This window comes from Polypterus senegalus, chromosome 12, assembly GCF_016835505.1.
Source record: "Polypterus senegalus isolate Bchr_013 chromosome 12, ASM1683550v1, whole genome shotgun sequence".
Taxonomy (NCBI): Eukaryota; Metazoa; Chordata; class Cladistia; order Polypteriformes; family Polypteridae; genus Polypterus; species Polypterus senegalus.
In genome coordinates, this window is record NC_053165.1 from 126,531,624 (window position 1) to 126,556,130 (window position 24,507).

Below are 24,507 nucleotides of genomic sequence, written 5' to 3' on the forward strand. Positions count from 1 at the left end.
AACACACTCGGAAATCATCGGCGCGTATGACCCAGAAGGGAAACTGGCTTGTTTGTCACCCAAGTGTGTGGTTGTGAACAGATGCAAAAGTTTTGCGAACTTTTTGGTCATAACCCGACTTGTATGTGGCCTGAGACGTTTGTAACCCGAGGTTCCATTGTGTGTGTGCGTATATATATATATATATATATATATATATATATACACACACTCACCTAAATATACTAATACGGTGTTTGACCCCCTTTCGCCTTCAGAACTGCCTTAATTCTACGTGGCATTGATTCAACAAGGTGCTGAAAGCATTCTTTACAAATGTTGGCTCATATTGATAGGATAGCATCTTGCAGTTGATGGAGATTTGTGGGATGCACATCCAGGGCACGAAGCTCCCATTCCACCACTTCCCAAAGATGCTCTATTGGGTTGAGATCTGGTGACTGTGGTAGTACAGTGAACTCATTGTCCTGTTCAAGAAACCAATTTGAAATGATTCGAGCTTTGTAACATGGTGCATTTTCCTGCTGGAAGTAGCCATCAGAGGATGGGTACATGGTGGTCATGAAGGGATGGACATGGTCAGAAACAATGCTCAGGTAGCCCGTGGCATTTAAACGATGCCCAATTGGCACTAAGGGGCCTAAAGTGTGCCAAGAAAACATCCCCCACACCATTACACCACCACCACCAGCCTGCACAGAGGTAACAAGGCATGATGGATCCATGTTCTCATTCTGTTTACGCCAAATTCTGACTCTACCATTTGAATGTCTCAACAGAAATCGAGACTCCTCAGACCAGGCAACATTTTTCCAGTCTTCAACTGTCTAATTTTGGTGAGCTTGTGCAAATTGTAGCCTCTTTTTCCTATTTGTAGTGGAGATGAGTGGTACCCGGTGGGGTCTTCTGCTGTTGTAGCCCATCCGCCTCAAGGTTGTGCGTGTTGTGGCTTCACAAATGCTTTGCTGCATACCTCGGTTGTAACGAGTGGTTATTTCAGTCAAAGTTACTCTTCTATCAGCTTGAATCAGTCGGCCCATTCTCCTCTGACCTCTAGCATCAACAAGGCATTTTCGCCCACAGGACTGCCGCATACTGGATGTTTTTCCCTTTTCACACCATTCTTTGTAAACCCTAGAAATGGTTGTGCGTGAAAATCCCAGTAACTGAGCAGATTGTGAAATACTCAGACCGGCCCGTCTGGCACCAACAACCTTGCCACGCTCAAAATTGCTTAAATCACCTTTCTTTCCTATTCTGACATTCAGGAGATTGTCTTGACCAGGACTACAGTAATCCCTCCTCGATCGCGGGGGTTGCGTTCCAGAACCCCCCCGCGATAGATGAAAATCCGCGAAGTAGAAACCATATGTTTGTGTAGTTATTTTTATATATTTTAAGCCCTTGTAAACTCTCCCACACTGTTAACATTATTAGAGCCCTCTAGAAATGAAATAACACCCTTTAGTCAAACGTTTAAACTGTGCTCCATGACAAAACAGAGATGACAGTTCTTTCTCACAATTAAAAGAATGGAAATAGATCTTCTCTTCAGGAGCAGAGAATTTCAGAGAGAGAGAGAGCGCCTGCAAAGAAAAGCAAACAATCAGAAAATCAATACTTGTGCTTTTAAGTTTGCCGCGGCATTTTTTAGAGGAGCGTCTGTATCTTCTAAGCAAACAGCCCCTCTGCTCATATCTCCTCCGTCAGGCGCAGAGAACGTCAGAGAGAGAGAGAGCGAGATTAAAGCAAACCATCAAAAAATCAATAAGTGTGCTTCTGTAAGCACCGCGATAAAGCGGCATTTCTTAGAGGTGCGTCTGTATCCACTAGGCAAACAGCTTCTATGCAAACAGCACCTCTGCTCACAGCCCCTCCGTCAGGCGCAGAGAATGTCATAGAGGGTGAGATAGAGACAAGCAAACAATCAAGCTACGCACGGGATGCATATCTTATAGCATTGAGGAGTTTTAGTTAATATGTAATACATGCTCTGATTGGGTAGCTTCTAAGCCATCCGCCAATAGCGTCCCTTGTATGAAATCAACAGGGCAAACAAACTGAGGAAGCGTGCAGCATAAATTAAAAGACCCATTGTCCGCAGAAATCAGCGAACAAGCGAAAAATCCGTGATATATATTTAGATGTGCTTACATTTAAAATCCGCGATAGAGTGAATCCGCGAAAGTCGAAGCACGATATAGCGAGGGATTACTGTACACCCCTAAATGCATTGAAGCAACTGCCATGTGATTGGTTGATTAGATAATTACATTAATGAGAAATTGAACAGGTCTTCCTAATAATCCTATGTGTGTGTGTATATATATATATGTGTATGTGTATATATATATATATATATATATATATATATAACGGGAAGCAACTCAAAATACACAGTATATAGTCATGTGCTGATTTATGTCTCCATTTGGGGCTGCCATTTAGCCACATGTCAGATTGGTTGTATGTTTGTTACAAAGTTTACAGGTCATTGCAATTCAGGCTCTTTGAGACTGGTGTTGGTCACTGATGTGCATAAATTTAACTCCTGGTATGAAGTAGCATAAAGTGATGTTTGAGTCTCGGTGGGCTTTTTTCAGAGTGTTGTGCAGCACTTTTGAACTTCTGCTTAGCTGTTGTCTTGCAGCTCACTCTCCATCCTGTTTAGCTCATCACTGATGTGTTGGTGCTTAGTGGTGTTCATTACATCAGAAGGAAAACTTCTGATTCATTTTTTGGTGCTTTCTGCCAATCAATCAATACTTTACGGTGAAAAGCTTGTGTAGTGTAATGGGACTGAAGAAATTGGTCATAATAGGAAAGGGCCAGCTTTCTAATATTCACACCCACTCATCATTTAAGAAAAAAAGAAACATTAGCCATGAGTATAAATTTCCTCAATAGTTGGTGGTCCCAAGTGGGCATAGAGAGATGGTGTTGAAAATTGCTCACACCCATGTATATTAGGGTCCTCTCGGCATGAGAAAGACAAGGGATCACATTTTGAAATGCTTTTATTGACTGAATATGGGCAGATGTGGAGATGTTTTGTCAGTCTTGCCTTGACTGTCAAGTTGTTTCTGTTCATAGACCTGCTAAGGCTCCCCTTTCACCCATGACTATTTTCAACATCCCTTTAGAGAGAGTTGGGTTAGACATTGTTTTTCCACATCCCAAGAGTAAGACTGGTTATCAGGTGATTTGACAGGTTGATTATGCAATAAGATATCCTGAAGTAGACCCTTTGCAAAAGGCTAACGCCCAGACTGTTAAGGCCCTATTAGCATTCATATTAGCATTCCAAATGAGATTTTAACTGACCAGGGTACACCCTTCCTGCATCATGAAACAGCTATATGAGAGCCTTGCAGTTAAAAAAAAAAAAATTGAGCACCACTGTTTATCAACCTCAGATGAATGGTCTAACTGGACAATTTTAATTAGACTTTTTAAAACCTATGATTCATCAGGTGGCTCATGACAACCCGACCTCCTGGGACAACGTGTTGCCCTTTTTCCTGTTTGGGAATCTCCTCGGGCATCTACCGGCTTAAATGCACTTAAAGTATTTGTCAAGTGGCCACAAGGAGTGTTGGACCTTTTTTGGGAGGGATAAATTGGGGTTTGCACTCATGGGGTGAAATTTGTCCACCAATTCAATTCGCTTCAAGAACCGGTTTCTAAATTGTCTTCCATCACTGTGGAGCATTAGCAATGCAAACTGGTTTTGATCCTGTTTGACCCACGCAAGTTTCTGGTGAAATGGCTGGATCCTGAGGTAGTGGAGGAATGCAGGAGTCCTGTGAACCATATTATTAGGATTCTTATCTGACACAAGTTTGTGCAAATCCTACTTGTTAATCTTTAGGATATATGTCACTCCTTCAAATTAGGCATTGGCCACCACTGCTACAGTCTCTCAGACCTAGGTTGCTATAGGTGATGATTTGACAGACACTCAGAAGGCTCAGTTACTGTCTCTGATTGGAAGAATCTCTGATGTCTTCATTTGTACCTGGCCAGATTGAAATTGCTGAGCACTAGTTTGTGACTGAATCCAGTGTAGAGGTACAGCTGCTACCTGTATTGTATTCTGGAAGTCACAAAGACCATGATATGCAAGGAGGTGAAGCAGATGCTTGACTTAGGTGTGATCTGTGAGAGTAATAGCAACCTGCTCCATTTGGGTTTATATAGATTTTTGGAGTTTACACAAGATTTCCAAATTTAACATGTACCTGATGTCATATATTGATTACTTACTTACTTACTTGAGAGATTCAAGCAAGCCTCTTATTTCCACCCTGGATCTCACAAACAGGTACTGGCAGGTGCCGCTGGAAAAATCCAGCTGCAAAAAGACCACGTTTGCTACCAGAGATGTGTTTTTTCGAATTCACCAGTCTCCCATTTGGTCTCCATTGCGCACCGATGATTTTTCAGTGGATGATGGATCTGATTCTGCATCTCTATTCCATGTATGCTGCAGCATACCTTAATGACGTACTCATTTTCTGACAGAGCACTTCTCTGTAAGCTGTCTCATCATTGTTGGCGATCAAGCCTTTAAAAGGTGGTGTCATCAGCAAATTTAATGATGGATTGAAGTGCTGTCTGTTCGTACAGTCAGACGTAAATAAGGAGCACAGAAAGGGGCCTACCGTACTGCCCTGTAATGTTACCTGTGTTGAACCTGAGCTTACAGCAGTGGCAAGCCGCGATAGATCGCCACACAGAACACATTAAATTTGATATTCCAGTTCTCTGCACATTTAGAATCTATAATTATACTTGAATGCATTTCCTCATAACAGTGATTAAGTATGTATGTTACATTTTACAGATAGCTAACTTCATATAAATAATGAATACCATTAATAATTACACATGCACGGGTGGCCCGGTGGCAGAGAATCCCTGGTGTTCCCTGCCTGGAGTTTTCATTTTTTCCTGCGGGGTTTCCACAGTATGCTCTGGTTTCTTTCCAAAGGTATGCAGGTTTGAGTATGTGAGTGTTTGTTTTCACCTTGCGATGAGCTGATGCCCCATCCAGGGATTGTTTCTGTCTCTAGCCAATGCTAGCTGGAATGGGCACATCACTGGATTGATGGATTTAATCATTAAACATCCATCCTTTTCAAAGATATGACAAAGTGTCCTCGGAATTTAATGGGTGTTTGAGGCAATTCACAACACGGCAAAGCCGAACTTGTTCTCACCGTGATGATATCTCGCACTGCCACCTGGTGGAATCTTCCAGATTTATGTAAAATACGCGTGCAAGTATAAACAGTAGTGTAGCGTCCAAAGGTGCACGCATTGCATTAAGTATAAACCTGGCCTAGCAGTAGATGAAGATAATCCACTGAAAATTGAGAATAAATGAACAAACCCATTTTTGAAGTGGCATATTGAGTAGCAGGGTAAAGGAATTTTTTTTTTTTTCTTTTGCATAAATCAACCAAACAAATGATCAGAAAAGGTTTACATTAAGAAAATGCAGCAACAACTTTTTCAAACAAAGAGAACCCTGATGAAGTTACCCATATATAGAAAAGTGGAAGGTGATTAGTCACTTTGAAGAATTTGACCATTTAATAGACAATTTTTGGTGTGTCCTAGAGTTCTTAATCACTGGAAGATCTCATGATGTTTGGTGTTCATTAAAAAGAATTCTTCTCTGTTTACTAAATTCTAGCAGTGCATTGCTTAAATTAGAACATTAGTTTTGGGAAAAAAATAATGTATTCAGTAACTTCATTTTAATGTTTGAACAGAACAGTTTGCCTTAACATAAGAACATGGAGAGCTCTCCATATGGACCTGTTTATTTGTCTCCACTACCTGACATTAGCTGGCAGAGGTAAGTGGTGTTTTTTTTCCCTTATTCTCCCGAATCTCTGCATGAATCCTAGCAGGCTTTGGCTTATGCATTGTTAAAAACTTCCCCAGACTTAAGCTTATTTTTTGTCATCAGCCTGGTTTTATGTATACTGTAATGTCTCTGGTACAAAATCTAATGATGTATATGTATATATAAATAAATATATAGATAAATAACTAGTAAAATACCCACACTTTGCAGCGGAGAAGTAGTGTGTTAAAGAAGTTGTGAAAAAGAAAAGGAAACATTTTAAAAATAACGTAAGATGATTGTGAATGTAATTGTTTTGTCACTGTTATGAGTGTTGCTGTCATATAATATCTACATATATATACACACATCAACATATATATACTCATACATACACACACACACACACACACACACACACACACACATATATATACAGTACATACATACAGATAAATATACATATATATATATATATACACACATACTCATATATACGTATATCTACAGATCTACATATATATATATACACACACATACTGTGTGTATATATATATATATATATATATATATATATATACACACTACTGTATGTGTATATATATATATAATATATATATATATATATATATACACATACTGTGTATAGCAAAATCCCCGCGCTTCGCAGTGACGAAGTACTGCTTTTAAATTTTTATTAAGAAAAGAAACCTTTTTAAACTGAGGGAAAATATACCAATAACTATCTGTTAAGGATCTCTTTGTATACCACGTTGTCAGCACTCTGGTTGTAATATGACCAAGCTGTGCACTGAGATTACTTTTGAGAATGCAACATATAGTTTTGTCCAGGAGAAAAGCAATGTTGCCTCAAATCAATGGCAACCTTTTGTAGGGTCTGTCCCTGAGAATTATTAATTGTCATTGCGAAGCAGAGCCTTACTGGAAATTTGAGGCATTTGAATTGAAATGGGAGATCGGAGGGTATAACAGTGATGCGAGGAATACATTCAGAGTGTGGTGCTCTGCTGTTTTTTTTGTGTAGCTGCCTTCACACAGCTTCTCCGCTGCTTTATAAATGAACGGCATATAAGTCCGTCCTTTCTCCTTGCTTCGCGGTTCTCTACTGTTTTATCGTTCATTTATTACGATTGTTATAGTTATTGTATAGCTATTCGAGACTTACTTTACTGTTCAGGTACTTTATTTAATCCGCAGCCTGTACACTATTTTTTGTTTGTTTATTAGGATTATAGATATTTATTGATTTCCTTCTTTAGCTGACTGCCTGCTCATGTAAGGCGCTCCGCTGGTTTTTTGTGAAGCAGCCTTTACACAGCTTCTCTGCTGTTTTATAAACGAACAACATATAAAGCCATCCTTTTTCCTTGCTTTGCCAAGGAAGCTGCCTTTTTATTTAATCCACGGGTTCTCCGCTGTTTTATTGTTCGTTTATTACAATTATTATAGTTCTGTTTATATTTCACATTGTCAGTTAAGGCACTCTGATTGTAATATGACAAAGCTGCGTGAGCTCACTCTTGAGAATGCAACGTATAGTTGTCCGGGAGAAAAGCAATCTTGCCTGAAATCAATGGCATCCTTTTGCAGGGTCTGTCCCTGAGACTTATTACTTCTCATTGCGAAGCAGAGCCTTACTGGAAATTGGAGGCATCTGAATTGAAATGGGAGATCAGAGGGTGTAACGGGGATGCGAGGAATACATTGAGTGTGGAGAAACTCTAGAGACAGTATGTGTATTAACTTGTGGATTTTTGTGTGAGTATTTGGTGGCAGCGTAACAAAGTTGCTTCCACAAGACCACGTTAGTTGTGGAGCTCAGCTTTGAGCATATTATTTTCCCACCTTGTCAATTGTGTAATGCGTTTTTTGAACAGGTTTGATGCATGGAAGTGATCACTCGTACTGCGTTCAGTCAATTCATGTGAGCTGCTCTCTTGTGTGATGTTGCAATGTCCACTGCTTTATTTAATGTTAGCTAAGACCCGGCACTTAAATTGCTGTAGCAAGAAACTTTAACTCCGTTACAAAGTGATCCAAAGTCTCGTTTATACCTCATGTCTTCTCATTAAACTTGTATCTCGCGAATAAAGTATTTGGCGTTTTTCTTCAGCGCTCTTTGGGAGCTCTTCCTTCTTTTCTACGTACTACTGTCAAAGTTCACATGATTACGTGGGAGGCGTGATGATGTCACACACAGCTCCGCCCCCCACGGCCATCGACCTAAAGTCCATTACAGTATATGGAGAAAAATAGGTTCCAGTTATGACCATTACGTGTAGAATTTCGAAATGAAACCTGCTTAACTTTTGTAAGTAAGCTGTAAGGAATGAGCCTGCCAAATTTCAGCCTTCTACCTACACGGGAAGTTGGAGAATTAGTGCTGTTTGGAAAATTCAATATGGCGGCCGACAGTGCCGTCATATCACCGAAATAAGTACGTATATCGGCTTTGGTTAGCGCATTGAAGCTGCCTACCAAATTTCGTGAAGATGGGGCCATAAATAAGAAAGTTCAATATGGCGGATGTTGTTGACCGTTATGACCGTTACGTGTAGAATTTCGAAATGAAACCTGCTTAACTTTTGTAAGTAAGCTGTAAAGGATAAACGCTAAATCACCCACTATTGGGAGGCACTTTCCTATTTTGCTGTTTTTTTCAGTTTGCACACAGTGTATGTTATGAGAGTACATTTAGTAAGGGCACAGAAAGTTAGCTGCCCTACCCATGCCTGCATTGCAGAATAAACGCTTAACTTGCATGGCTAAACTATAGCTATGTAGTTCATTTGATAACAAAGGCTCAATTGAAGGATGTCTGCAGAGACATCCAAAGGACACTCCTTTTAAGCTTTTAACCACAAGCTGAGCTCTTAATGACTCTGATCAACAAAGTAATGCACCTATAAGCACACACTGGCTCTGTAACCAGGATGGAAAACAATAGAAATAAAAAGCTGCACCTTTCATGCATGTGTATGAGGTTATAAACACAGGCAGGAAAATGGCCTTTACAATTCAGAGCCCTGGTGCCTTCCTTTTAAAACGGATGTATCTCTGTCTTACCCTGATCGGGCCTCACAGCACGGAGAGATGTTGACCAATAGGAGCAGACAACCTTTTATTTCGGGCCGTGTCCTTGCCGTCATTCCAGTGGCGTTCCTTGGGGAGCCTCTGAGGTCTACTCCACTTGAACCGCTTTCAATACCTGGCTTCTCCTGGTGAGATCACAATGGTCACTCCAGCTACATGATCCCTCAACAGGAGTGATCTCACAGCCCCCTTCCTAAGCGATGGCCGCATGGTGCTTCCTGGGGCTTCATTCCTATCCGCCTGCTTTCTCCCATGTTACACTGGCTCTCTCTCACTCCTGCCTCTTTCTCTCTCTTTTAACCTCCCTTTTTTCTTCCATTTTTCCTTTCCAATCTCTCATCTGTACCTTGCAGTCTCTGTTATCCTCTGCTTCCTAACTGGGTACAGGTACGAGGAGCTACTCCCTCTGTGACATCACTGAGGTGACTTACTGAACCGCCCACCTCTGCACGTGTATGTGCCATGAGCAGCCAGTTTCCCAGTTAACTTTGGAGTGAAACTTAAGACTTAAGAACTATGCCAGTAATTGAGCCCAGTCTGGAAATACAGAGGAGCAGCATTACTGTACTTCAATAAGGGAAATTCAGCATCTAAACTTTTGTGCTAGAAAGTTTTTCTTTTCTCTAAGAAGTTTAAGAAGATACTACAAAGAACCTCTTGGCATGGTAAGAAAGACAAACCCACACCACAGACAAAGGATTACATGCCAAAGACAGAGAGCATTTCCCAATGCAAGCAAAGCTCACTGTTTGAACCCGAAGCAACAACATGCAGCAGTGTTAAACATATCCTAAAAGGGATGGTATTATGCAACTGTGATACTAAAATTATAACAGCCTCCTTTCTGATGTTTGATTGTTTTTGTCACAGTGAACTTCTAGCTTTTACAAGCTTTTGTCTATATTTTGAAAAAAATGCCTTCATTTGCAACATTTAGACACTGTTTCACTCGTGGCTGTGCATTACACCAAGGGCAAACTGAGTATAACATTGTGGTAAAATTGCACAAGTGAAACACATAACTGACAAATTTGTAAAATATGGAAAATTTGAGAATATATGGAAAAGGTGCAAACAAACCAAAAACAAACAGCTTCTCTTTTGTTTGTTTTACTATTTATTTATTTTTTTTATCTATTTATGTGAAATATAAGCACTGATATTTCTGTAATCCTTATGTTTATGAGTAAATTGTATTATTCTTTTCCTCAAAATGAGTGTGCTTTAGTTACTTTTATATATATGTCTAATTGCTAGAAATCCCACCTAAACAGATATACTGTAATTAAGGAGAATATAGTAGGTGTCTTACTGATTTACCATATAAATTCCAAGCATCGCTTAGAAATAAAATGGCAAAGAATAAATTAAACAACAGTCAATCAGTTCCTCACACCCATGCTATTGCTAAAGTACATGTGTGGTACATTATAACATCACCTTTAATGAAAATAAGCAATGAGTGTATGTAGTTTTCCAAATTTAAAGAAAATAGTAAAGTAGCATACAAAATGTTTTGCTCTGTGCATTAACACACATAATTTTCTTTTCTATGGACATCTCTGCACTTATTCTGCTTTATGTGTGTTTTTATTTCAAACGGATGGATTTTTTCAAATAAGGATTCTAAAAAGAAAGCTTAAATTCTGTAATACCAGTAAACCCCCAATTCTCTAAAGAATCGCAAATCAAAGAATGGCAATCATTTTCTGTTCCCTCCGATCTTTGGAGGGATGAAAAATGATGGATGGTGGGAGCGTCCTCGGAAAGTTTTCATTTAGTTAAATAAATATATTTGTACTAAAATTAACCAATTTATTAAAACTAAAATTGAAATGTAATTGTTATGTCATTTAAGTCCAAAATGTCTTTGAGTTGCTGCACTTATAAGTAAAACAAATATCGGAGTGCAAAGGTTTAAATGAAGTAAATTGGAAACAAAGTTCATAAAATGGTAAATTCCAAATAGTTAATCAAAAATTTCCTTGTAAACAACATTTTTGGTAAAGATGATTTCCTGTCCTTGAATTAGCTCTCCATCGTATGGAGTAGTTAAAACCTTCACTTTAACGTTACACAAAAGGCGGACTCTTGAAAAGGCAACATAAAGTTGTCCATGTCCAAATACAGGCTCAGATAGGTAAATCCTTACTTTGTCCATGGTTTGTCCTTGGGATTTGTTGATCGTCATGGCAAATGCAGCTTTAATGGGAAATTGGCGTCGTTTAAATTTAAAAGGTAATTCCAGGTCAGAGCTTGTAAGGTCAATTCTGGGAATCAAAACAGTATTGCCAGTATGGGATACTGTAAGTGTGCCTCAATAACATTTTCTCTCATGCTGTTCATGATCAACCGTGTGTCATTGCATAAACCTTGTTCAGTATTAAGGTTTCTAATAGCATGACTATTGTCCCTACTTTAAGGTTAAGATTGTGTTGTGGTAATCCGGCTGGGCTAATAGTTTTTAAATATTGTAATGGGAAATTTAAGTCAGTTTCGTGTTCAGAATCAACACTGTCAGTACTTAGAAAGACGTGGCTTTCTCCAGGAAGCAATCCAGTCACTTGGTTATTTATCTGGTCAATGTCAATAGGTTATATATGCGGTGGTGTGTGCGCTCACGTTCGGGCAGCAGTTGTATTGTGCACCACTTGCTTCTGATCCCGGCTTGGAGATCTACATTACTAAACAAAGGTTGTAAATGCGGTGGTGTTCGCATTCGGGAGGCGGTTGTATTGTCACCTGAACTTTAGTTTACAGGTTGTGTTGAGTTGTTTGGGCGCCACCTACTGAGTCTGGGAAGCCGCTGGGTTTGAATCTGGGGTGCTGAGGCACTGTGTATTTGCGCTGTCGGTGTTGCTGGCCTCTAGCATCCATGCATATATACAACCTTCGTTTAGTAATATAGTGTAGATTAACAAAGGAATACCATGTAATGTTAATGGTTGTGGACCCCACCCACATGTATAGGATTAATCAAAGCGTGCAGATGAGAGTCTCAGTTAATGTTCGATGTCCATAGCTCAGATAACAGCAATATGCAATCTATGAAGAACAAATTAAATACTAGAAAAAAATGAAGAGCATTATTTTGAAAATAACTGAAATAGTGAAGGAGCTTCATAGTCACAGAAGGTCAGACAGAAGGTGTCTGCTAAAGTTAATTGTTTCTTTTACAAAGTGTCAGTCAGATCCTTGTATCTAATAATTTTCAATTAGCAATTATGAAAAATTTTAAATGTAAAAGGACCAAATACTGCAAATATTTTATAGCACCACATTAAACCTATTACATAATCGTAAAGGCCAAAATATATACAAATCATTAATGCAAATAAAAGTTCACTTCAAATATATAATTGCACATAAAACAGTTTTCCCATATTTTTAGAAGAAGGATCAGTTAACCATCTTGCAAAAGAAACAGAGTTTTTAGTAGGAACAGGACAGTGACTAAATCTAACTGCATGCATGGAGTTATTTATAACAATCCTTATGAGAAATATTAGGTTGTTCATGGAGATATTGAAAGTAAAAAAGAAAAAATACCATAAAAGGCAAGCTAATGCATCAAGTCTATTTTGTAACCATGAAGGTAATTTTAAATCTGTAAACAAGTGCTGAAATACAGTTAAAAGAAGCAATTTAGGGGGAAAGTGAAAAAAAGAATTGTATTCGTGCACATAAGTTTTCCACCAAATACATTTTAATAAACTGAACTATTATTTCCAAATTGAACTCCCACTGTAGAACTTCCAGATATCAATACCACTCTGTTTAAACCCAGTGTATTAAAATTGTTACAGAACCACCATTGCCTTAACTGATTTAGTTTTTCCTCTCTTTGATAATCAGGTACCACTTTAGCATCCAAGAAACCTAGTCTCTTTAAAGTAGATATACAGTATTTATAGTTCATGAGATTTCAAAATAAAATTTTGTAAGACTTGTGTAAGTTTTTATTAGAAAGCAAAAAGGAACAGCTAGAAAATCTTTAAGTGTAGTTAATTTGGTTACTAAAATTCTCTTTGCATGGTAATGGTAAAAGTGGTGTTTTTTTTTTTTTTTTATAACTTATCTGCTAGATTAAAAAAGTTAATATGAACAAGATCCTTTGAGGGAATTGTTAATGATATGCCAAAATAACATACTGAAGAATTTTCGGTTAATTATACTTTTCATTATCTATACTAATAAAAGGCAAAGCCCTCACTGACTCACTCACTCACTCACTCACTCACTCACTCATCACTAATTCTCCAACTTCCCGTGTAGGTAGAAGGCTGAAATTTGGCAGGCTCATTCCTTACAGCTTACTTACAAAAGTTGGGCAGGTTTCAATTCAAAATTCTACGCGTAATGGTCATAACTGGAACGTATTTTCGTCCATATACTGTACTGTAATAGACTGCAGCTCGATAGCCATGGGAGGCGGAGTTTCGTATTAAAGCATTTAACCAATCACATTTCAGCCATCATTTGTTGCCAAGCAAAGAGAATAGACTGCAGCTCAATAGCCGTGGGAGGCGGAGTTTCATATTAAACCGTTTAACCAATCACATTTTAGCCATCATTTGTTGCCAGGCAGAGAGGCTTTCACAATTCGTTGTGTAGGCACTCTAACACAGAATAAATGTCGATTAACCTGTTGCTTCAACCAATCAGATTTTGAGTTGGTGTCAGTCGGGCCCTCTAGCAGGCGTGTGGCAACGTCACTGTATTCAGACCCATTGATTGGATAGTAGCCGATATGAGGAACTCTGAGGCCACTGAACGCACCGCAAACGCTCCGAGCGAAAGATCGTCGCTCGCACTACGGCCAACTCCATGGCCGGATTCTGGACAATATTATTTGCCAGACACAGACCAGATTTCAAGACCACGAAAACCTGATGTTTGTCACGCTCCTCGAGCCCCAGAAGTTTTAGGAAAACAAGAAAAATTTCCCGCATGCAGCCTTCTCCAGTTTAACACAAGAGCGACGGAGCACTTTTTGATCTGTCTCGGCTAAAAACAGAACTGACTGTAATGTATGCCATGGATGATTTTTTAGGAAAATCTCCCACTGATCTCCTTGACTTCCTTCATCAGAATCTGAATGAGAGCATGGGGCAGGTGTTCACATTGGTATATTTGGCGGTGAGCATTCCCGTGTACACTGCTTCTGTCGAGCGAACATTTTCAGCCCTAAAGCGAATTCAAACTTATGCCAGAAATACCATAGGGCGGGTTCACCTTTCAGCATTAGCTTTGAATGCGATAGAAAGGGATGTTTGATGGAACTGAAGCGCACGGATAATCCATACGACAGTATAATTAAACTTTTTTTGAGGAAAGAGAGGAGGATGGATTTTGTTTACAAATAATCCGAATTTTTGGTGAGTAAAATGTTGCGATTTTCCTAAATAATATTGCAAGTTTATGAGTTATTATTGATATTTTTATGTGATGTCGCAGCTGTAGCTGCAGTGGAAAGGAACTTGTTCATCCCGATCTACATACTGTCAAATAAACGAACCACACGCCGTGGCACAACACGAGAGGCTTCGCCTCTAGCGCTGACGTCTGAGGTTCGATTCCCGACAGGGGGTGCAGTGAGTGTGTACGCCTGATGAGCCCAGAATTTGGGCGAAACACGTGCCGCATATTGTTTGCATTATTTGACAGTAAAACTATTTCAATATATTCAATGTATATAAATCAGCATTTCCCGATTCATTTTACCCTCGCACCCGCTTAGTTTCAGAAGAAGTATGAAAAAATATGAGGTTAATTTAGAAAAACAGATCACCAATTGAAGCTTTATGAATAATGGATACTTTATTCGCCATCAATAATTCTTTTGGTCTTACTCGGTGTAATCCTCCTTCCATTTTCTAATTTTCTCGCGACTACCCATGATTAAATGAACGGTAAAAAAGTAAGAGGGAAGCGAGGGTCACTTATTGAGGCAGGCAGGCGACCGTTCAATAGCTCGCAGACTCGATGTGGTGCGCGTCAAGTTGCTCTACAAAGCGCGATCAGATTCGAAAAAATATATCTTTTCAAGTTCTATTTGGATATAAGTACGTTCTATTTAGTTGACAGAAATATCTTTGGTAGGAATGTAAGTTGAATTTAGTCTTTAAATTTCTATGGTGAAGAAAAATGTATGCAATGATGACTAAATTCAACTTGCATTCCTACCAAACATATTTCTGTCGACTAAATAAAAATGACTTGTATTTAAAATTTAAATAGAACTTGAACAGATATGATAGTTCATAATACCCACGCAGCACTAAGTGCACATAAGAGCAGGAGTCATCCGTTTTAACAAGCAGCGTATTGCACTGATACGAAATAGCCTGCCCATTTAATTATTTAGGAATGGATAGATAAATTAAAATTTTGTACAAATAATGTTTTTCATTTTTTTTCCTCGATGGATTCTGGCACCCCCAGCAACAGCTGCTCGCACCCCAAAGGAGATATATATATATATATATATATATATATATATATATATAAATATAAATAAATAACTAAATAAATAACTAAATAAATATAAATTTAGGTGAAAACTGGCCATTCAGCACAACAAAGTTTGCAAGTCTTAGCCACTTAATTCTTCTGAAATAACATCAAGTTTAGAAAGTCCCTAAAGTCCTACTGGCTACAACACTAGTTGGTAACTTATTCCATGTGTCTATGGTTCTTTGTGTAAAGAAAAACATTCTAATGTTTGTGCGATATTCACGCTTAGCAAGTTTCCAACTGTGTCCCTGTGTTCCTGATGAACTCAATTTACAGTAACAGTCTTGATTCACTGTATTAATTTCCTTCATAATTTAAACACTTTAATCAGGTCTCCCCTTAAACATGTTTGGCTTAAATGGAAAAGGCTCAGCTTTTTAAATCTTTCCTCCTAACTCATCTGCTATAGTCCTTGAACCAATGTAGTAGCCCTTCTGTTGACTTTTTCCAGAACTGCTATGTCCTTTTTGTAGCCTGGACACCAAAACTGCAAACAAAAATCCAGATAAGGCCTCACCAGTGTGTTATAAAGCTTGAGCATAAGTCCATGGACTTGTACTCTAAATATCGTACTGTATAACCTAACATTCAATGGCATTTGAGCAGTACATGGAAGTTGATAGTAATGAGTCCAGCATGAGTCCTAAATCCTACTTATCATGTGTACTTTCCATTTTCAGACCTCCCATTGTGTAATCAAACCTAACATTTTTACTTCTTGGATGTAATACTTTACATTTACTTATATAAAATATCATCTGCTACAAATCTACCTAAGCCTGTATACTGTACTGTACTGTGTACGCATTTCGAGAGATTGGTTCATACTGCAACAACATCCATTGCACAGATGGCCACACAGTGAAAATATTCGCTTGACAAGTGCCTGTAATGCAGGTGCACAAACAAGGTCCTTGGCACTATGAGGGGCACCAGCAAGACTAAATGTTAATGATTTCTATTGCCAGTACTGAAGCAGTGACGTGCGGTGAGGTTTGTGAGGCACTGACTTCTTCAGAATCAAATCTACAAATATATGAACCCATATCTTATTCACTGTTTGATTGGCTGCATGCACACTGACTACTGGTTATGTTTAATATCTCATCAGCATTCTTTACAAACATATTTGGCTAAGAAAGAACGTTGCATTTATAGTGACGAGAGAGACCGCATTTTCTCTGCACCCTCCATGTGTTCTAAATTTGCCGTTGCAATTTCACAATATATACTCATTCAGTAAAAATTAGTATAGATTGGTGTACAACAAATTGATCTCAATTTTGACCTTAGTCAGAATATTTAGTTGTTTTTAAAAGATTTTAATTCTTATATTTTAATCAATTTTATTACAGACTGTTCAACAAAAGGATAACAAGAAAAGCAAACACATATTTTATTTATGGTCAAAATTTAGTCTTTAAATATTAGAGTTTTTTTCTTAGTCTGATCCCATTTTTTATAAAATTGAAAACTGTTTATGGTCTTACCTGTTATTTGTAAATGAAGTCCACGCGCCCTGTCCTTCTCCATGAAAATCTCCATCACTTTCTTGTAAAAGTCCTCATTGTTTTCCTTTAGTTTTAAAAGTCTTAATCTTCCATTTTGAAGTTGGAAGAAAAAATAAAAATAAACAGACCGCTGCAGTGCACTTGACTTATTTACATGTCTGCGTAGAAGAAGTAGCAACAAGCACCTGTTGGGTTCACATCCACCCCATGCAGTGCGGCACGGTACTGTCTGCCCTACCTTGTGCCTTTTCACTGCGGTTTTATGTTCGATCAGCAAGACTCAATATGTTACACACATTCGTTAAAGATATTAGCCAGACTGTGGAAAGTCACGGTGTATAGTAAACGTGTCTGCAAACATTATATTGGCGACACACAGAGAGGTAGCAACAGACACGCAGCACCCAGTGAATGAGGGAATGCGCAGTCTGAGCTGTGGCCCCACTTGTTGCTACTGCACCTTGAGTGTCTCTCTTGTATTTGATCAGGAAATGCGCAAATTCAGGGATTTTGACGGTAAAAAAGACAAAAATTATTGGACTCATATAGAAAACAAATTTACAGCTCAAACCAGTGGACAGATTTATTTTTTGTTATCTTTTGTTATCGATTGCAAGTCCCTGTACTGAAGAGCAGTCATGGTGCCAGAGAAGTGCTGGACTTCCTCTAAGTACTGCTCCAGTTGGTCCTGCACTGAACCTCCGAGACTCTTTTCTTCTTCTTCTTCTTCTTCTCACACGCTACATGCACGTTTATTATCATCTGTGCTGTTGTAATTAAAGTATTTCCACACGTTACTGTCTTGATTTCTACCCTCAAACCTCTGTGCAAAACTCGCCATCGGCAACCACATGTGCTTACTGCTTTGACCCGACGAACCAAATGTGCTGAACAAACAAACAACGGTCCTTTACGGAAGTTGTGTCACATGACTATAGTAAGCCCAAGGTACAAGATCACCGCATAGGGAATAGCGCAACGTAACTGAACGCTCAGGGCGACTGAACCGGATTGAACAAAAATGCTTTTGCTATTTTTTTCATTTTCACTTAATTTTCGTTCTCGTTTTAGTTTGTTCACATCACTAATTTTTATTTAGTTTTAGTTTCTCTGTTTGCCTTAATTTCAGTTCTCGTTCTTGTAAAACGTAAAACAATATTTTTTGTTCTAGTTCTCATTTTTGTTATGAAAATATCACTGATATGCTGTCCCAATTCCTCTATAATGATTCGATGGATTCTAGGTTATCTGCCAGTCCACCTAGCTTGGTATCATCTGCAAACTTAACCAGCTTGCTTTTTTGTAATCCACATCATTCATACTGTATGTATTAAAAATAGCAGTGTCCCTTGCTCTGACCCCTGTGGGACACCACTCTTAACATCAACAAATTCTGAAAAGGTTCCTCACACCATAGTCGTCCTCTTCCTGTGTCAGAACCAATCTTGCATGCTATACAGTATACTCTAATCTCCCACTTTAGTTTCACTCACAACCTATCATGTGGCACTTTGTCAAATACTCTCTGAAAGATAAGATAAATATCATCATAGGCTTCACTTTGATTATATATTTTTGTTACTTCCCCATTGAATTCCATCATGTTAATAATAATACATTTTATTTATATATTGCCTTTCCCATGCTCAAGGTCTTAGAATCTTAGAAGTCTTAGAAAAAAACAGCAGGGTATATGTAACATTGTATACAAATGTTTTCCTGAATAGAACAATGAAACAGATAACAAAGCATTAAATAGAATAAAGGACAATAAACCAGAGTAAAATACTAATTTCAATACTAAAAGACAAACCTAACAAATAAGCTAATTTATGATATAACAGACACAAATTATCCTGAGCACCTGGACAGAGAGGTAAACTGAAAGAAAGGGCAGAATGTTAAGTTAAAAGCCTACCTAAATAGATGAGTTTTAAGTTGTTTTTTAAAAGAATGAATGGAGTCGACTGATCTAATTCATTTCGAGATGTCATTCCAAAGTCTGGGTACTATGGAGCTGAAGGCCCTGTCACCTATAGAGTGCAGGTTAGTGTGAGGCACAATAAGATTACCAGAATCGGAGGACCTTAGTAGGCGAACAGGAGCATAGTAATTTAGAAGGTCACTGATGTAGTCCAGTGCAAGGCCATTTAAATCTTTGTAGGTTATTAATAGAATGTTGTATTCAATCCTGTAAGACACAGGGGGCCAGTGAAGGCGAAGTAGGATGGGTGTGATGTGCTCACTGTTGCTGGTTCGAGTAAGGACTCCTGCAGCAGAGTTTTGAATCAACTGGAGCTGTGTTATAAGATCAGAAGGGGCACCTGCCAGCAGCAAGTTACGATAATCGATGTGGGATGTGATAAAAGCTTGGACAAGTTTCTCAGCATTAGAAAAGGAGAGGAATGAGTGAACACAGGGTATGTTACGGAGGTGAAAGTAAGAGTTTTTCTTAACGTGGTTTATATGGGCGGAATAAGAAAGAGAGGAATCAAAAATGACACCAAGAATTCTTGCATCAGAAGACTGTCTGATGAGATCACCATCAAGAGTGACTGAAAAGGAGCTCATTTTCTTAAGTAGCGCTTTAGTGCCAATTTGCAGGAGTCCAGTTTTGTTGCAATTTAATTTTATGGAGTTCTGCTCCATCCAGGTTTTAATTTCACTAAGGCAAGTTGTGAACTGAGAAAACTGATGAAGTTGCACTTTTGACATTGAAATAGAGTTGAGTGTCATCTGCATAAAAATGATAACCCAGTCCATACCTAAGAATAATATGGCAAAAAGGGGAGGCATATAAGTACAGAAGAGAAGAGGGCCGAGGACAGAGCCCTGAGGTGGTACTCCTGTGACTGGCGCTGAGCTGTATCTGCTGTTGCCAAGACTAACAAACTTTTGCCTATCAGTCAGATAGGACTTGAATCACTGGAGGGCAGTGCCTGAGATACCCAGTATGTTCTCCATTCTGGACAGTAGAATGTCATGTCTGACAGTGTCAAATGCTGCACTGAGGTCTAACAGAATTAATATGCTGGTTTGTCCAGAGTCTGCTTCCATAAGCAAATCATTGGTTACCCGAAGAAGAGCAGTTTCACAGCTGTGCTGTGCTCTGAAACCAGACTGAAAGGGTTCCATCAAATTATTAGTAAACCATGATCTCCCTCTTCTGAAACCATGCTGACTGTTAAGTAAAACTCTTCTTCTTGCCATGTGTTGATCATTCTTTTCCTTAATTCCTTCCATTAATTTATATTTGATTCACAATAAGCTTTCTGGCCCAAAGTTGCTTGGTTCTTCCCTGATTACTATTATGTAATGGGATGTTTTCCATTCATTCAGAATTTCCCTAGTGCATGGTGACTTCCAAAAAATGTGTCAAGGCTTGATATATATACTTGCTAACCTGTAGCGGCACTATGTGAATGAACTTCAACTCCTGGCAAACCCTGCTGTGGCCATGATTGGACATCCTGAGGAGAGCACAGAGGCTGTTGTCGACATGATTGGCCAGCAGGACCTTTGAACAGAGAAGTTGGCTAGTCAGTAATGAGGTTCAGAGATCTGGATTTGTGTCTTTGTTCACCCGTCTGTTTGGCTGTCAAGCCTCATCTACCTTTGGATTATTGTCTTTATCCTTGATCACCGTGCCTTTATGAATGTATAGACTGCTTTGTGCCTGCTTACTGTGTGAGCACTGTGCAGGATTGGTTTTCATTCTTCATCGGAGAGCGTATGCTCAATCTCATCACATCAGGAATATCAGTAGGACCTTTTTACATTACTTACAGTGAGCTGTTTTCTGGATTATCTCTTCTGCATGATTTCCATATCATTAGTTACCATTTCATATGCACAGTATATAAGATTTTGTTTCTATCGTATGTTTGGTTATATGTGTGATCGTTTATCAATTATTTGTGAAGACCTCAAAAAATGAGCATTTAGAGTATCTACTATTTTAGTGTCTATTTTTAAATTCCCCCTTTACTATTCCTCATCCTTGACAGTTCTTTTACTACTAAAATACTGAAAGAATCTCTCATCACTTTGTCTTATCTGCTATATTCCTGTCTAACTGCCTTTTAGCTTCACTAATATCCTTTCTTAATGGTTGCCCTTATGCTCTCATTGAATTTATTAGTCTTACTCATTTCACACAACTGTTTTTACCTTTTGCAGATTCTTTTTTAACTCTTTATTAACCCAGTGTGAATTTTATTTTATATTTCCTATTAATATCAAATTTTGTTGCATACCCGTCCTGCATTATATCTGTGTATAACATTTTTAAACCTGTTCCATTGCTCCTTGACTGCGCCTGTACTTAAAAGCTTATGCCAGTCCATTGTCCTTCGACTTACCCGAATCATCTGCTCAAAATCTGCCCTACCAAACAATTTTGGTCTTTGCATCCCTCTTCCCAAACACTGAATTGTATTATTTCATGGTCACTCATCTCTACAACCTCAGTTCTGTTCTGATTATTGCAAAATGCCAAATCTAGGCAGGCTTTCCTCTTTGTTGTTGCTTTTACATACTGTGTTAAAAACAGTCACCGATTGCATCTAGTAACTCCTGCTCCTGTGCTCCATTATTTGCATGGGTTGTCCATTTAATTTTCAGGTAGTTAGTCTCCCATGACTATAATATCCCCTTGTAATCTTGCCTTTTTAATATCACTAGAAAGATATGCAATGAAATTACTGTCTGCATTGGGCAGTCTATAACACACTCCTAAAACAAGGCATCTTTCCTTAATGACTTCCAGACAAAGCTAGATTTCCTCACTAAGATGGGGCTCATCTTCCAGTTGAAGAGGACATATGTTTAAATTCTGTTCAACATAAACAGCAGCCCCACCTCCTTTTCTGTTTTGTCTTACCATTCCTAAAAATGTTGTACTCATTGCCATCTTTTTATTTACCCAGGTTTCTGTTATTGCAGTAATATCATGATTGTCCTATGCTATATAGTTCTAAACCTGGCCTGTACTTATCTCCATCTTCTCCCCGTTCCCTATTTTAAACAATCCTCGACTCACCTATTCATTCACTTTTCTAACACATTGGTGCCCCTCTGGTTCACATGTAACAAGTTGCAGCAGAACAGGCCCCATTTGTCCCAATGCCACATAAACCTATACCCTTCACCATGATTTGAGCCACCAGTTAAGCCTTTTGCTCTCCTTAGTCTTACCAGTACGGGTATGTGGCACAGGCAGAACTTCACTACCTTGTCAGTTTTGCTCCTCATATATGTGTAATTTCTTCCAACAGCACCATGCAAGACACTTTATATCTGGATGATATAATGATACAATGGTTTATTCCTAAACTATGAATACCTCTGTCTTTTTGGGAAATGGTTTTGAGGTGACCCATTGGGGCTCCTCATGCATGCCTACCACCTCAGAATCTTCAGAGACACTATTTAACTCTGAAAGGACCTGAAAACGGTTTGACACTTAGAATTCTGCGGTTGATGCCTCGGAAAAGTGTGTGCCTTTTACTTTGTGCCTTGTAATGTTGACCCACCTATCTCGACTTGTCTGGTCTGGAGTCTCCTCCTGCGGCACCTTATGGGTGCACACTGTCTCTCTAAAGCACAACCAGCCAGCACTACCTCCAGTTCAGAGACTTTGAGCTAAAGTTCATGGATCAACTGGCATCTTCTTCATATGTACTCTTCATAGAAGTCTGGCTACATCAAGCGATCCTGTAAAAAGTCCAGCATCCAACAGGACTTGGATTACACTGGCCTCATAGTTAATTTTTTAAATAAAATATTTTCTTAGTTTTATTTTAGTTTTATGCTACTGTAATATTCTCCCCCACGATTGCCTGCTTTTTGTCTTTGAGGTTATCTTTACCTTTTTCTGTTTGTTATAATGTTGCACCCTCTAATCCCTTTTTTAAAAACTCTGACCTCACACTTTGTGTATTCCTTAGTATTAAAAAACCCTTACGCTGCCGCTTTCTTAATTGCTCTACTTTTCTGGCTAAGAACTGTGCAGTCTTGTAAATATTTTAACCATTTCTTGCTTCTTACTAATAAGTTGCTTGTTGAACATCTGCTGCTAGTTAATTAGATTAGTTAACAGCAATTGAATTGTATCAATGTATCTAATATTTAGTAACAGTAGGAGTTTATCAGTAACAAGTCATAATTTCAAACTACTTACATTTTAAGAACTGTATTTTTTGCACAGTGACCTCTCACTGCACAACTTTTGCTTTATTATTAAAATGCTGCTGCTTTTTTTGGGGGAGACAGTGGTAAATCCATGTTTCAACATCAATGAAAATAAACTACATTTGCACGTCTTTTCATAGGTAGATAGATAACAACCACGTTTGAAACAAATCTTAAGTGCATCAACACATTATTTATGGGATAAGTTCAAAATAACACATGCTGCTAGTGCTGTGTTTTGCTATGAATGTTTATGGAGCTTTCATTTGTGCTGCCTCACCTTCTCACCTCATTGTTTTTGCTTCAAGTTCTAGTATGATTTTTCAGAAAATTACAAGGTCACTAGTGATTTTATTACTACAGTACAGGCCAAAAGTTTGGACACACCTCCTCATTCAATGTGTTTTCTTTATTTTCATGACCATTTACAGCACTCCATCACTCTCCTTCTTGGTCAAATAGCCCTTACATAGCCTGGAGGTGTGTTTGGGGTCATTGTCCTGTTGAAAAATAAATGATCGTCCAACTAACCTGACTGCTGGTCCCAACCCCATTGATAAAGCAAGAAATTCCACTAAATAACCCTGATAAGGCACACCTGTGAAGTGAAAACCATTTCAGGTGACTACCTGTTGAAGCTCATCAAGAGAATGGCAAGAGTGTGCAAAGCAGTAATCAGAGCAAAGGGTGGCTATTTTGAAGAAACTAGAATATAAAACATGTTTTCAGTTATTTCACCTTTTTTTGTTAAGTACATAACTCCACATGTGTTCATTCATAGTTTTGATGCCTTCAGTGAGAATCTACCAATGTAAATGGTCATGAAAATAAAGAAAACACATTGAATGAGGAGGTGTGTCCAAACTTTTGGCCTGTACTGTATGTCTGCACCAAAGGTATTTAAGGATGCACTTAATTTTTAAATGAATATAAACAGCATAGTAAATACATTAAAAATGTATCAAATTGCTACCACTGCAATTTGACAACAAAAATGCCATTTTTGGCTGATCACTTTTTTGATAATTTTTCATTTTATTATGGAAAAAGATTAATATTGTTGTCAGATTTATGGTAGCATTATTTCATCTAAATTATGTAACTTTGAGGTCTCACTTCAAAGAGTGTTCACATTAAATTTCTGAATGGTGAATTTCCTGTCTGTCCTATAGCACATGAATGAGGCATAAGTGAAATCCCCATAACTATGCACATACAATAAGCAATATTTGCAATTCTTTGTTGTGCTGTGAAATAAAACTAAAAAAGAAATTTTAGTTACCTTCTATAACTAGGCTATGAATGTCTTAAAATATT

The 24,507-nt window shown here is 38.4% G+C and overlaps 1 protein-coding gene across 1 annotated transcript in view; it reads left to right on the forward strand.

Moving 5' to 3' along the window:
- The window catches only part of crtc3 (CREB regulated transcription coactivator 3), a 218,072-nt gene that overhangs the window by 55,090 nt on the left and 138,475 nt on the right, over positions 1-24,507 (forward strand). Inside the window, exon 4 of the mRNA XM_039773390.1 lies at positions 5,805-5,866. Within this exon, the coding sequence (XP_039629324.1) occupies positions 5,805-5,866 (62 nt within the window). The remainder of the gene's footprint in view (positions 1-5,804; positions 5,867-24,507) is intronic.